At 34.5% G+C, this 16,449-nt stretch overlaps 1 protein-coding gene across 2 annotated transcripts in view; it reads right to left on the reverse strand.

The window, feature by feature from the left end:
* Positions 1–1,819: 1,819 nt before the first annotated feature.
* The window catches only part of LOC127452542 (autophagy protein 5-like), a 34,866-nt gene continuing 20,236 nt past the window's right edge, over positions 1,820–16,449 (reverse strand). For both annotated transcript variants that reach the window (XM_051718068.1, XM_051718069.1), the window contains exon 8: positions 1,820–3,276. In XM_051718068.1, the coding sequence (XP_051574028.1) occupies positions 3,140–3,276 (137 nt within the window). In that variant the 3' untranslated portion in view covers positions 1,820–3,139. The remainder of the gene's footprint in view (positions 3,277–16,449) is intronic.

Consider the following 16,449-nt stretch of genomic DNA (forward strand, 5'->3'; position numbering starts at 1 on the left):
AATAAAGATCTGTATACAGGCTACTGAAAGTCCACTGAATGTTTGTTGAAACACTGTTTACTAGCTATAGCAAGTCAGTTGATAAGTCACTTATAGTCAGTTGAATATCTGTAGGGGGAGCATCAAAATAAAGTGTTACCCAATCTCCTAAACTGTCTAAACGTGAGGAATTGTAAAAGTAGCTCATACTTCAGTTTATTCATTATATGTTATTATTTCAGGAATTCAGCTTTTCACCATCATTTTCTCATGTTGTTTAATCTCACATTTTTTTTAATTCATGTTTAAATAATTGTAAGTAGTTTAAACATTTGTCAAAATATTTTAATATTCAGTTAAAGTTGGATTACTGTTTGATCCATTTTTGTAATTTTGCACATTATTGTCAACTATTTATTTTTTTAAGTCGAAGTAAAATTGACAACATTTTCTGAATATGGCATGATAAAATATTGACTATTTCAAAAATTATGACTACTGTGAAACTATGAAAATTAACACTGCAGACGCATCAACTCTGGCTCTAGCAATGGCATAATTTGGGGGTGGTACTTACTGTTTTCTGACCAATGGCAGATGTGGGTTGTGGTCATGAAACCTGTTTGACAACATTGTTACAATTCCGCTTTGTGACATTAGCACAGAAATTACACACTTCACCTTTAATTCAGGCCAAACTCATTTAATTTATCTCTTCTTTGAACAATCTTTGTGTCTGTTCCCAGTAAAAATGTTTGTAATGTTAACAGAAAAAGATTGTAAAAATGGTAACCTTAACCTATACAGTGAAAAATGCATTATATTTAACAAGACAAAACAGAATTTTATGGTAAAATATTGTAAAAAAAATAAAAATAAAATAATGTTTTAAAAAATACAATGTATGATTTACCTTATAGTTCATGGTGAAAATATTATTTTGTGTTTAACACAACATTTTTAAACTACTGTTAAAATTATGGTGAATAACGTGTTTTTGTGTGAGTGACTGTGCAGTCTACACGTTTGATGCACATTGCTCCATTTCAAAAGTGCAAAGCAGATTTTTATAGTTCCAGGTTTAGTTGCCCATATTTTTTATGTTTTTTAATTTAGATATATACCGTATATACAAACGTATATGGTAGTGAACTGTAAAAAATACAGGAACCAAAATCAATGCCAGAAATGAAATTTTTTCTTGATTTCAGGGGCATTTTTAATGGGTGCATTTTTTTTCTAACCATAAAAATATGCCTTGATTCATCCTTTTATATCAAATATTTGAATTTAATCAATTCATTAGCATACATTTTCAAATGAACAATTGTGTCACCTTGAATGGAATAATAATAATAATTTAATAATTTTGAATTGATTGCCTCTTAGTTATAGAATAAGTAATAATGTTAATTCAATATGTACAATTAGGCCAAAAACAGAGTAAAATTAGAATGGAGATATATCAGATGGTACAAATAAAAACAGAGAAATTCATTTCAGGGGAATATTTTTTGCCCCAACATTTTGAATTCCAAAAAAAAAACCCGCTGTTCATTGTTCACTCATGATACCCAATGCATTAACTGATGTTAACCAATGGAACCTTATTGTAAAGTGTTACCGAGATTTTGTTTTCATGTTTATCATTGCATGTGGCACAGTGTGTTACATTCTATTAGTAAAGAAAATAGTAGACAATATACAGTTTATACTGTGCAGTATGCTAGTTATCCATTCTGAACACAGCCTTTTATTTGTAGTCATTTCTCTGACATAATTAATGAGATACTATGAGAGAGCTGATATCAGTTAATGAACACACAAATAACAGAAAGACTTAATATCTGTAAAATACTATTTATTTAAATGCATTTTAAGGTAATCTAGCAAAGACAGAAAAGTAATCACTGCATGAAAATAAATCAAGAAAATGCACATTTGAACCACGTTATTATTCAATTAACCGTGTTATTAGAAGTTTCCGCAGCATCTTTATTTCTGTAAGTTGTTCAGAGTCGTGCAGCGAACAATATAAACATCTGAGAGTTTGTACACAAACAGCAATGTTTGAGGAACAATCTGCCGAGAAGTGTCCTGGTGGTGGCGTAAGCCCTGCGGTTTTCCCCGCTGTCTCAGATCTGGGGCAAAACACTCACTGATTCCTCTAAACGAATAATCACTCTCAGCTGTGTTTCGTCTGCAGCACTGATGTTCAGCCCCCACATCCCCCCAAAAACACTAAACACAGACAGACCGTCTGCCTACAGGTCGTAAATATATACGGTAAAAAAAATACTGTAAGGTTCATTTGATGGAAGCAAATGTGATATGTGAAGATGTTTGTATGGATTGGGACTGAATATTTATACAATAAATGTCCATTTTAAAGATCAAATTTACCACTAAATGAATGAAAACTGTGATTCTCCAAGCAGATGGAAAAATATATTAGAAAGAGTGAAACCCTTTACCCTCAATGGCGCCTTGAAACGATGGCTTTCGTTTGTGCTTTCTACCACTATCAGACAAACATGTTTGAATGGGACTATGAGTAATCAGATAGTCACATCCCCTACAAGACCATACACTCTGACACATCAAACACAATGTGTATCTATATGATGTCACCGATGTATATCCCTAAAATCCAAAAGTCCTCTTCGTTCCTGATTTATGACCTCAGCTACCCCATGACTGCCTCCAAAAACCATGTTGACATTCAAGCCCCATGGCAGTTAACTAGTGCGTACAACCGTTTAGTGGGCTCATTAAACACCAAACAAGATTCCTACTAATAATTAACAGAGATCTGAGAGTCTAAGCATACACTACTCACAAATTGGAGGGTGGGAACGGGCGTGTGAAGGAGTTAATGTGGGAGTACAATCACATCAAGCTTGTGCAAATGTATGTATGTGAGAATTTCAAGGCAGCAAGTACACAGGACGGCCATAAGAGTGCTCGAAATCAACCAAGTAGGTTTGGGAGTGTCTTCTTCATGTGAAGAGCACAGGATTATGTTGTAGGATGACCTCTGCTTGATAAGGCCACTGCAGGATGAGAATGAGAGAACAGGAAGAAAAGGAGGGCTATCAGAACATCTCTGCAGATCTTTCATCCGGGATTCTCCATCACCGTTCCAAAGGATCTTCTGGAATCAGTCAGTAGGTGCTGGGATGATGCTGATGTGGAGGAAGTTGTCTGGGTGGCTCAAGTGTTCACTCAACCACTGGATGGGCGTCTCGAGCAGGGGTTCAATGCCGTGAATCATGACCTGGTATCTCTTTGGCTTGTCTGAGTATGAAAGAAAAAGAAAAGGGGACACGGTTGGAGATCAGAAGTAATTTATGTAGCTAAAAAGCTTCTACTTTCCTTTTATATTGCATATAACAAGGCCACATGTGAAAGCTTGCGGCTCAGCTACAAGACAGAGCCACACTCATTTGGAGTGGTTTTGATTCAAATGTTTATAGACAAGGACAAAAACTGCATTCTGTTGAAGTGTTTGTATGTGCTATTGTGTTTCATATCAGGTTGTCACTGGGGCTGCATAATTAATTGAGAGTTAATCTGACAACCGGTCCTAATCCGCAAGTTTTAAAGACCCCATGAAATGGCCGGGAATGAGGGAATGAACTTCAGTCCCATGAAACACCGCTGATGACGTAAATCAAATTAAAAACAATGGAAAAATAAAAAACTATTGCTTTAAAGTTGTTGATTGTTAGTATAGAAGCAATATATTTTAAGTTTATTGCAAAATATTCAGAGATATACAAATTTAAATAGTTTGAGAGGGAGAGCGGCTTGATTGCATCATTCACAGTGCATCATGGGAGTGGGCAGTTGCTGCAGAGCTCTTTTGGTGCGATTTGCCGCAATTCCCTGATTGCTGGATCTTTTCTCTTCAGGATTATGGGTAGTGTAGTTCTTTACCAGGAATGCAACTATTAAACAAGATTTTTTTCATGGACTGATGGCTTTAGCAGAAGCATATGCAATCGATGAACAACCTCGGAACTCACAGTAGGTCTGTCTTTAAAGGTTCATATGTTATTAAAAATCTATTTGCCTATGGAGAAAATGAATGGGATTTTTACTTCTGGAAACAGACTGTTGCACTCAATTTGGCAGTGTAGATAGCTTTGCTGATTATAATGGGAGCATTCTGGGTTTGTTGCGTTGTTTGAATAACTGTTTGTTTTGATGCTGCTTGGAAGACCAATGTAAAGTTGACCATTTCAATAAAGTAATTCAGGACCACAGTTCTCAGCTTGCTTTAAATGTGTACATCAAGAATATGACATGCATAAGTCCCCCACAAAATGTTGATGTAATTACCACTAATCAAAATTAATAATCATGACTACAATATCAACGGAAATAATTAACAACTATGATTTTATTTATGATGTGCAGTTCTATTTTTTTAATTACAGTAGTTCATACCAATGCAAGATATTTCATTAAAAAAATGCATGGGTGGGTAGAATTCAATGAAGCTGTCAGCTGAGGACATGTGAGGCGTCTATTTCTCAAACTAGAGACTCTGATGTACTTATCCTCTTGTTTAGTTGTACATCTGGCCTTCCACATCTCTTTCTGTCCTTGTTAGAGCCAGTTGTCCTTTGTCTTTGAAGACTGTAGTGTACACCTTTGTATGAAATCTTCAGTTTTTTGGCAATTTCAAGCATTGTATAGCCTTCGTTCCTCAAAACAATGATTGAATGATGAGTTTCTAGAGAAAGCTGATTCTTTGTTGCCATTTTTGAACTAATATTGACCTAAAGACATGCCAGTCTATTGCATGCTGTGGCAAATCAAAAACAAACACAAAGACAATGTTAAGCTTCATTTAACAAACAAAATAGCTTTCAGCTGTGTTTGATATAATGGCAAGTGATTTTCTAGTACCAAATGATCAATTTAGCATGATTACTCAAGGATAAGGTGTTAGAGTGATGGCTGCTGTCTAGATTTGCTCAAAAATGACTTTTTTCAAATAGTGATGGTGCTGTTTTTTACATCCGTAATGTCCTGATTATACTTTGTGATCAGTTGAATGCCACTTTGGTGAATTAAAATACCAATTTCCTTCCGAAACAGCAAAATCTGTACATTATTCCAAACGTTTGACCGCCAGTGTATATATTACAAAAAATAAAAATACAAGTATATTCAAATTATATGTGTATCTTCGTGCAACCCCACGTCATCATGCATAGACTGTGTGTTTTGTCTTTGCTATAAGCTATGCATAATTTTATTTAAATTAAGTATTTATAATGCTAATTTTGATTTTACCATGGTTGGCAGTGATTGGACAGTGCTGGCCATTACTTTGAATCAGAATTAATTGTTAATTTCTGATTGATGAAATGCTTCAGCACTGGCTATCACTTGTTTGTTTGACAGTGCAAAGAGAGAACATTGAGATTTTGTTGCCAAAGTAGAAAAAAAAAAAACACACTGTAACAAAAATGGTCAAAAATCAACAACAAAAAATGTTTATTAGATGCTACTAGTTACAAAGTAAAAAGGGAAATGGAAATCACACAGCGGTCACACTCGGTCTTAGGAGGATGTATACTGATATATATATATATATATATATACACACACACTGATCAGCCACAACATTAAAACCACCTGCCTAATATTGTGAAGGTCCCCCTTGTGCTGCCAAAACAGCACCAATCCGTATCTCAGAATAGCATTCTGAGATGTTATTCTTCTCACCACAATTGTACAGAGTGGTTATCTGAGTTACCGTAGACTTTGTCAGTTCGAACCAGTCTGGCCATTCTCTGTTGACCTCTCTCATCAACAAGACATTTCCGTCCACAGAACTGCCACTCACTGGATGTTTTTGGTTTTTGGCACCATTCTGAGTAAATTCTAGAGACTGTTGTGTGTGAAAATCCCAGGAGATCAGCAGTTACAGAAATACTCAAACCAGCCCATCTGGCACCAACAATCATGCCATGGTCCAAATCACTGAGATAAATTTTTTTTCCCCATTCTGATGGTTGATGTGAACATTAACTGAAGCTCCTGACCCGTATCTGCGTGATTTTATGCACTGCATTGCTGCCACATGATTGGCTGATTAGATAATCGCATGGATGATTGTTGGTGCCAGACGGGCTGATTTTAGTATTTCTGTAACTGTTTAATTTCTATAAAGACTAACCTGGTCAAATAAAGGTAAAAAAAAAAAAAAAAAAAAGTTGACCAAGTTCACACTATGTAGTTAGTTGCACATGACTGAAAAATTGAAGGAAATGCTAGAGGCCGTAACATTACCCTGATGACCTGTTGAGGTTAAATGACTAATGCAGTTTCAGTTTGACAGCAAACGATGATTCAGGCATCAGCATGGGCGCTGCTTGACCTTCTCACACTCCTGAACTATATCCTGACCTACCGCATCATTTACAAATTAACAGAGATACAGCACATAATAGCTGCCCAGCCCTTAAGAGAAATATACACAACACTGAAGATCTCCCATCACTGATCAACTTCAGAGGAAGAAGAGTTATATATGGACAGCACAAGCAAATGCGCTCTCTCTCTCTCTCTCTCTCTGAAACACACTCAATTCATCATGTTCATTCAACTTACTCCATTCATCATGAATGTGATGAGTTGTAGCTCAGGGCTGGAGAGGTTTGGGAAACAGATAATGTGGGCACAGGAAGGGACTTCACATAATAATGCATTCTTTTGTTTATTAAATGAGTGGTCAGAAAGGCATGACCTCAGCTTTCCCTTTGCCCTCTGTCAGCTTCATTATCTTTAACTTGATTCATGCATCATTTGTGCTTCAATAGGCATATCTGTCATGTTTCCATCCAAGTTACAAATTTAATTTATGTGCAAAATCAGAATATCGCAAAAAGAATTTGCGAATAAAGCAGCGTTACCATCCCTTGTGTTCAAGAGAACAAAATCATCACTTCTGGGGAAATTGGCGTAACATGTAAATGAAAATGGAAGTTGAAGCCACTGTGGCTCTTTTATTAAATGTAGTAAATTTCTTGCGGTTTAGAGTGCACAGACAAAACACTCTGATGAAAATCATGTTTGCTAGCGTTCAGTGGCAGATTTTATGTCTGGAGCGAAGGCATTTCTCACAGTTCTGGGAGGTAATAGTAGACAATTATTTTCATGATAAGCTTTGTGTCCGGCTTTTCATATGAGATGCCAGGTGATGATATTGATTATAATTTCTGAGCAAATTATGTTTTCACATGGCTTGCTGAAACAAAGTCACATGACATTTTTGACATGCATTCCCTAAATAAATTCAATAGGAATTTTCAGTAAATGTGTTTCCATTGTAGTTAATGAGCATGTTTTCTTATTGAATAAAAGTATAATCCACCTCAAGCAAGTGTATACATTTTAAATGCACATTTTATTTGCATATCCAGCATTTCCCAACATTTGCATAACAATACATGGATGGAGTCCCACCTAGTAAAGTCAATAAAAGCAAGTGTCTTTTTCTGTCAAACAACTATTCAAGTGTTCATAAACAACTTAAAATGGAATATTTGTAACTGTTAGGGTTGCATGATTATGACAAAAAATAGTAGATGGTTATTTCCCTTGATATTGTAATTGCGATTGTTAATTTTGATTAAAAGAATTTACACCTCGCAACAGGAACAGACCTCAACAAAATGCAGGAATTCACACTTTTCACAATAACTAAACTGTGGCAACAGTAACTAATCTATATTTTTTATATTTTTTATTGTGCAGCCCTAACATTTGTGCATCAACCATTTGGGAAGGGTTGGAGAAAATAATTTAGACTTGATTGCAGAACACGTTGACACTATTTATATGTATTTTTATATCAAATCATCATACTAATCATCATATTCAAGCCATTCCACTCTATGGCTGTCTATTCTGTGCTTTTTGTTGTTAGAGGTTCTGTTTTTTTTTTTTTTTTTATTGCATTGTATTGTTCTTTTTGATATTACCAATTGCTGATAAAAATAGATTATGCCCCACAGTTTGGTAGTGCTGGTTGGGTTTCATGAAAAACAAAAAACAAACATTGAATGCTGAAAGTTTCCATGAACCGTATCGCTGATGAAAATAGTCTCTTTATAACTCCCTTCGATTAAAATGAACTTAACGGGAAACAAACAAACCTTTTGGCAGGTGTTAACTGTAAACGCAATTAGTTCTTCAGCTAAACTGGTCTTTGCTCAACAGGAAAAAGTGCAACCCATGCATACTCAACTCCTACAAATACCAAGAACACAGGAGCAGCAATCAAACCTGGTGAATGACTAACCACACTGACCATTCAATCCAAACACAAGCATACACACTTTCATGAACAAGACGTCCACGTAATAACAGGAGAGGCATTTAAAAGGCTGTTTAAACTGAATTTAAGTTTAATTATATTAAAGTGTATTGTGATTTCTAGAGCCCCGAGTTTAATGGATGCAAAATTAACAGTCAAACTGGACAAAAGCTGACTGAAAGAGAGGACGTGCTGTGTTTTGAGCATTAGGAGGTAACTCATTCCTTGACGTTCTCTGTGTGTGTATCTGCCCCCGTGGAGCCTGTCAGGGTGTAATGTGGGTGCGTCCCCTGTGTCACTCTCAGTATGATAAAAGGGGAATTCAAACAACACAAACTGGTACAGTAGTTGTGCAGAAGTTGCTTTCTTTTGGCAGTTATGACGAACGCCCACAGCATGGGTCGGCTCTGGACCTCTGCTGCTCGAGTATTTTTCTTATTGTGCAATAAAAAAAAGGCCAACTACTTTTAAAGCTGGTAATGGTAATGGAAAATACATATTTTGTCAATCGTAAAGTTATCACATATTCTACGATGTGCTAAATGTATATATATATATATATATATATATATATATATATATACCCCCAAACCAGACTGAGTACTATAACACTTCTGAGAAAGTGCAGAACGATTGATATCTGTGACCAGTGAATTTCTTGGCATTTATACTCATTGATAAAGCCTGTTGAGAAGTCGACCTGTATCGAAAGGGGATTTAAATGGCATCTTGCACAAATAGCCATCAATTGGAGTTTAGATATCGGTGGCAAACTTTAAAAGACATAAATGTGACTTGCTCTCTATATTTACTACTCTGTAACACTGTAACACATATAGACACATAGATTTCAGTAATGATTTAACATGATACATATGTGACATTATAAAATAACTTTGAACTAGTGGTCTCTATTAAGATAACACCCAAACCTGTGACCTCATGTATAAAGCTTTGCGTCAATTTTATCCTAAATCTATGCATACACAGCTAAAGGCAGATTTTTGTGGACAGAAGTGGAGATGAGAGTGTTTTAACTTCATCTGTACCACCCTATGATTTCCACAATACAGAACACACAGAAAGAATCACAGAATCCAGTCTGTGAACTGAATTACCTACAAAATGCGGAACGTCACAGATTTTGACATATTTGAGATAAAATGAATGAATAAAAGCACAATTAATCAAATAAAAATTGTGATATGTCCTAGGGTGATGATTAAACCACAAAAGTCTGAGACTTAAATGAATAAACAGTTTGCATGTGAATGTGTGAAGCCAACCCCTCATACGCTGATAACGCTTCATCATATGCATCACATGTGCTCTGTGTGAAAATGAAAGCAAGCAGTGCGCTTATTCACTGTTAAGTAAGGCTGAAACAATCAGTCGATCTTATTGACAACAAAAAATTGTCGACAATTTTTTCATTGTCGAATAGTCGTTTGACCTCATTTAACGTATCATGAGATCACATTAAACTCTTATGATGACGCGCGAGAGGAGCACTGTAGTTCACGACTGACTGAGGAGAGATAGAATTACACAGATCACAGTCCAGATGCACTCTAAACGTTCCAAACAGCTTATGTAGATTGCAAAGTATGAGGGAAAAATACCAAATAAGTAAATACAGAAGCACTGTCATTGTGGAATAAGTGGAGCCGGAGCTCTTTAATGGAAACACTCCGGCGTTACATCTTTAATGCAGTTATATTTAATGCATTATAGCTTTAATAGCAGATCATGTAAATAACTACAAACTCCGAAACTGGCATTTCTCTGTGCGGTCAGCGCCTCTTCTATGAGTTGCGTGAATGTCCCGATCTAAGGGGGAGAGACTGAAACTGCACCGGCTGAGGCACACTCTGTCGGGGGGACACTCATCCCTCGAGCGCACACGCTTAATGCAGCTAGATTATAACGTGATGACTCGTGACTTATTGAATCATAATATATGTGTGACTGTGTGTTTCTTATCGTGAAGAACATTGGCAATACGCAGCTTTATTAATAAGACAGAGTTTGTTTTTTTGTGAGTTAAAGATGGATTGAAGTGAACAGAAAGGTGAGAGAGGGTAGTCTTCACCACATTATACACGTTTTTGTTTTGGCTTGTTTTCCAATATAAATATCTAAAACTCCTTTAAAACAATGTACATTTACTTCAGCAGCTATACTGCAGAAGAAAAAATTGATATCTAAGAATGTTGAATATAATATTAAAAATACAAATATTTAAAATATCTAAAAATCCTTTAAAAAAAAGATGCACTCACCTGAGAGCAGCATATCAGATATTTAGACTTGCTTTTAGAGAATAGATCTTGAATATAAGTATATTTTGTCTTTACTGCACTCGTAGAAATATAACCAAAATGATATACAAAATACACTTATATTTAAGATACGTTCTCTTAAAGCAAGTCTAAATATCTTATATGTTGTTTCTCAAGTAAATGTTTCTTGTTTTAAGATAAAAACACTTGATAACGATAGGATTTTTTACTGAATTTAACTTAATAAAAAGTATATTTTTACTCCTTTAATTCAATGAATGTCATTTAGAGGTATTTTAAAAGATGATTTTGTCCTCTTTATTGTTAGTAAGCACGTTTAATACAACCTTTTAAGTCGAGGCACAAGCTGAATAGTCGGTTAAGAGCTAATGATTAATTGTTGCAATAATCGCTGAATAGTTGAATAATCATTCTAATAATCGTTAGATTAATCGATTATCAAAATAATAGTTAGTTGCAGCCCTAGTGTTAAGCACATGGTACATAAAGACTATATAGTTATAGAATTAAAATGCAGCTTTTTGCGGTTTAATAAGCACATTAAGCCATAGAGCATACTGCTTATACTGAAGTAAGAAGCTTTTGTCAAAAACATACGTTTGTATGTTTGTTTGGAATTGCTTCATTTGGTTTCCAGACAAAATAAAAGCTCTATTTAAATAGCAGGGGTGGAAAGTAACAAATTACAAATACTCATATTACTGTAATTAAGTAGTTTTCCCCAAGAATTGTACTTTTTAAAGTAGTTTAAAAATTGTATACTTTTACTTGAGTACATTTTAAGTGCTGTAATTGTACTTTTAATGCGCTATTTTCCCACTGTCTGTGTTCGCTACTTCCCTGTCCTGATTTTATTTTTATCTATCATCATGATTGGCTAGGGAGAGTCTCGTGACTCCCGTCAAATCAAATCACACGTAAAAAACTTGAACGGCAGCTGTAGATCAGGCGCCAACTGTTATGGATGTGGAGGATGCCTCAAACACATTTTCAACACCTGAATATCATGGCCGCACCTGAAAGGGCTTTTTGTAGTGAAAAAGGCCAATTGCTTGATCGTGTCATGTGAGGTTAACTTGCTCAAGCCAGATATCAGCATTAATCCTGCCTCTAATTTTAAGAAACATATCAAGGTAAATTTCATATTTCTGCTTACAAGATTCTGTGTCTATATCGTAGCCTGTAATTTAGCTATCTATCACTGAGATTATTGGGTTGATGTGAGAGATTAAAGCAATGTAATCAATAGGGCTGGATGATAAAACAATCTTGATGTTTATCTGGAAAAAAAAAAAGAGAGAGATGTCCTCTATATCGATGATAAACTTTTGAGTAATTTCTATTCTTAGTCTGTGTTCTACATCTAGAACAGGGGTGTTCATTACATCGATCACGATAGCAAGACAACTACTGGTTGGTTGATCTAGATAAAATATAAAAGACTGACTTTTTTCTGATGTCTGTAGCTGTGCGCTGTTTGATTGACTGGTGTACATGCCTAAATGGTCAAATACAGTTCATAATTACGCCAATTCCTATATTGATGAGGCACTAACGTAAACGCAGTCGGTTTGGTCTAAAGTGAACATAAACAGTGGGACAAAAAGCATATTTGCATCAAAATATCAGACTTGAAGTGTACATGTAACCAAATTGAGCAATGTCTAGTAGGCTATGTCATATAAAGGCTATTAATCAAACAACAATAACAAAGAAACAAGAAAACCCCTCACTACTTTTGGCTGAATAACTGGAGTATAGCTTTAAAAGTATTAATGTAATAAAATAAAACAGTGCCATTTTTAATAATAATATTTTTTTAATAATATTGTTAGTTTTTTTTGTTTTTTTTATAATACCGACCCCTTATGTAGAGAGTGTGTTAATTTGTATAACAAATTACCAGGAAAGTAGAGATGATAAAATAATTTATAATTATGCTTAGCCTTTATCAAGTTTTTCTAATGCCTGATAGAAAAGTATCAACCTTTGTAGAGCAATAATTCAGGCAGAACATTCCACCGGTCACAAACTTCAGAAAATTGTGTATCATGCATGAGAATGAGAACACAACTATTTCTGGGCTTAAAAGATACAAGAACTAAATCAATGTGGAACACTGTATCTCAAAAGAAGGGCAAAGTTTTTCATCAAAAATGAAAATTCTCTCATCATTTCCTCACCCTCATTCCATCCCAGATGTCGTATGACTTTCTTTCTTCAGCTGAACATAAATTAAGATTTTCAGAAGAATATTTCAGCTCTGTAGATCCATACAGTACAAGTAAATGGATGCCAAAATTTTGACGCTCCAAAAAGCACATTAATGCAGAATAAAAGTAATCTGTAAGACTCCAGTGTTTAAATCCATGTCTTCAGAAGTGATATGATAGGTGTGGGCGAGAAACAGATCAACATTTAAGTCAATTTTTGATAGAAATGCTTCTCCCTGCCCAGTAGATGGCGATATGCATGAAGAATGTGAATCACCAAAAACAAAAGAAGAAGAAAGTGAAAGTTAAAGTGGAGATTGACTGAGCAGGGAGGAGAATTTATAATAAAAATGGACTTAAATATTGATCTGTTTCTCACACAACCTATCATATCTCTTCTGAAGACATGGATATAACCACTGGAGTCACATGGATTAGGCTACTTTTATGCTGACTTGTGTGATTTTTGGAGCTTCAACATTTTGGCACCCATTCACTTGTATTTTATGGACCAAAAGAGATGAGATATTCTTCTAAAAATCTTAATTTGTTTTCTGCTGAAGAAAGAAAGTCATACACATCTGAGATGGCATAAGGGTGAGTAAATGATGAGAGAATTTTCATTTTTGTGTGAATTAATCCTTTAAAGCCCGATGTGGCCCCTGTACCAAACAATTGCTCTACCGACTCTATTGTGCGGGACATGACGCGCCAAGTGACCCTGCTTTTTTAGTTTTTTTTTTTTTTTTTTTTTTGCATTCCTTGCATTGTTTTGAACATGTTTTATGTGCAACAATAACTCTCTCAGTCGGCATTAAGGGAAATTTAGACCCAACACATAAACTGATTTTAATGCAATTGTTTCATACACTATGATATTGAAAATAACTTTTTCATCTTTTCATTTCTGTAATTATGTCGCCCTTTTATTTATTTTTTTAAATTAGATTCATGTAGTGTTTATAGTATCATAGATAAGTGATGTATTTTAAAAGCTGTCAATCACAAACACCTATAAAATACCTATATTTTTCATTCTTTCTGGCAAAAAGACATAAAAGGAAATGTAAATTACGGTATGTGTGCTACATTTTTAAATTGCAGCATAGAGTTTTTATTATAAAGGGGCATAGATTTTGCAACTCAGTACTGAATACTCACTACTCATGAGTACTTTTAAATGAGCTACTCTTTTACTCTTACTTGAGTAGTTTTTAGGACAGCTACATTTACTCTACTCAAAACCCAATTTTTTAAGAAGTAACAGTACTTTTACTTGAGTATTATTTTTCAGTACTCTTTCCACCCCTGTTAAATAGACATGTAAAATGAAAGAAATAGCAACAGAAATATAGTACTGCCCTAGAGTAAAATGCAATATTCAATGTAGAATAATAATAATTATTACATTCTTTTTCACATTTTTAAGCAATATCTCAAAAGTATGCTGTTGTACTGTGAAAGTTTTCATAAATGCATTGCTGTGCACTGTGTGCAGTACTGTATTTGACAAAACATAACTCCAATGTTGTGCTGTAAGGATCAGTATAGAAGCACTTCATTTGATAAAAATAATGCAATGGTATTTTGAAAAGTAACTGTTCTGTAATTCATTTAATTAGACAGTTTTTTGATGATAAAATTTAATGAAATTTTAAAACAGAGTGGAAAACACGGAATTTGGAAAAAAAATAATAAAACGGATAAAATAACATTTGGAATGACGTGCACAATCAAAGACTGTTGTCAACTCAACTTTACACAGAAACTTAAATGTCTTCCTGCAGTTTTCCACCAAAATAAAGTAGGTTGAGGGTAGTTATTATAATAATAATAATAATTGTTGTTGTTGTTATTATGATTATTATACAACTGTAATATATTTCTGGAATTTCATTTCTAACTATTGTTAAGTACTATTTATTGCACTTTAGAAGCAGAATTCTGTAGAAAACACTGCACTACTCTATAAAATTAAAATAGTTGTGTGTGCTAGAAACAAACAAATGATGCCGAAAACACATTTTATTACTGTCCTCTACATAAAACATCATGCGGCGGTTAAGAATTGCTCTATAGACGTTCTAAATATTGACTGTCCTTGCTCAAGCAGTTTATTAGTTCTACATTTTACAAATATTTTCAAATACAAATCCTATGTTTCCACCAGATTTTCTTGGCTGAGAGTTGTCTTAAGTAACTCAACAGAGACTATGTACAGTAAGAGAGTAACACTGTTCTTAATTACATTAATGTAGTTCTATTTAATTAAGACCCAAACAAAGTTAAAACTGTGTTTGGGCAACCCCAGTTTAACGGGGCACAAATGTTTGTCAGTGCTTTTTTATGAGTTCCAGGTAAGATTAGAAACATGGAGAAATAACCATGCCTCTATATATCACAAATCAAACACAATCTACAAAACAGATTCAAGCACAAATTCTTTTACAAAAAAGCCCTAGTTCTAAATTCAAAATCAATCTGTATGAAGAGTTTAATCATAACTGAGTCACTGACCCCCTTTTCCCACTTTCACAGTTTAAGACGACCACTGAAAGTGAGCTCACACAGAGTTGAGAAGTGAGACAGGCTGGTGGTGGTGGATGTGGGTGGGCAAGAGGTTTCCCACCTCATGGCGTGGGTTGACATGAAGGGCTGATAGGTGGGGGTTTTCTATGCAATTCATTTATTTGAAATAATACCACCACACACCCTCTTATTCACTATAAAACCTCTCACTATTCAGACAGACTTCTAAAGCTTAACATGGGGAAATTTTCAAGTATGGTTTATTGCTGTTTCGATATATATAAAATCTTTATCTTATCATGAAAAGCGTAGGAGACGCCGCACAACTTGATCAGTCTCCACTTTTCAAGAAAAAGGGCCAAAAATACAGCAGACTGATTCCACTTGGCATCTGAGACGTGCAGATGGCTACAACACGATGATGACGTTCCACAAATCTGGGTAAAGCATTCTTGCATGCGTATATTTAGTTTTTTTTTTTTTTTTTTTTTTTTTGTGGGAATCCCCATTTTATTGCAAATGTAAGATTACTGTAAGTCATCTGTGACATAACACCATCAAAGCCTTTTCATGAACTTCATAAACAGAAAAACTCATAACTGCTCATAAAATAAGACATTTTGAAATTTGAAGTCCTAAACTGCATGTTTCATTGATAAATCATTGATCAAGCCAACACTCTCATAGGTTCAGATCATTTGAGATCATCCTGAGACAGAAAAAAAGGTATTTCCCAGGTTTTGTTAAACTGTCATTTCAGATATTCAAACAATTATTCATACTTGTCATTAAAAAAATTTACTTTCAATTTAAATATTCAGACAAATATTTAAACTGTCCTTCATATACTTAAATATTTAAACTAGCCATTCAGATATTTAAATTGCCAGCTGAAATATTCAAACTTTAAATGTTTATTTTCAGACTTTGAATTCAAATATTTAGATAAATATTCAAGCTGGCAATTCAAATATTAAAACTGTGAATTTAAATATTTAAACTGCCAGTTCAAATATTCAAACAGTAAATATATATTTTTAGGCTTTGAATTCAAATATTTAGACAAATATTCAAGTTGGAAATTTAA

This window comes from Myxocyprinus asiaticus, chromosome 15 (genome assembly GCF_019703515.2).
Source record: "Myxocyprinus asiaticus isolate MX2 ecotype Aquarium Trade chromosome 15, UBuf_Myxa_2, whole genome shotgun sequence".
Taxonomy (NCBI): domain Eukaryota; kingdom Metazoa; phylum Chordata; class Actinopteri; order Cypriniformes; family Catostomidae; genus Myxocyprinus; species Myxocyprinus asiaticus.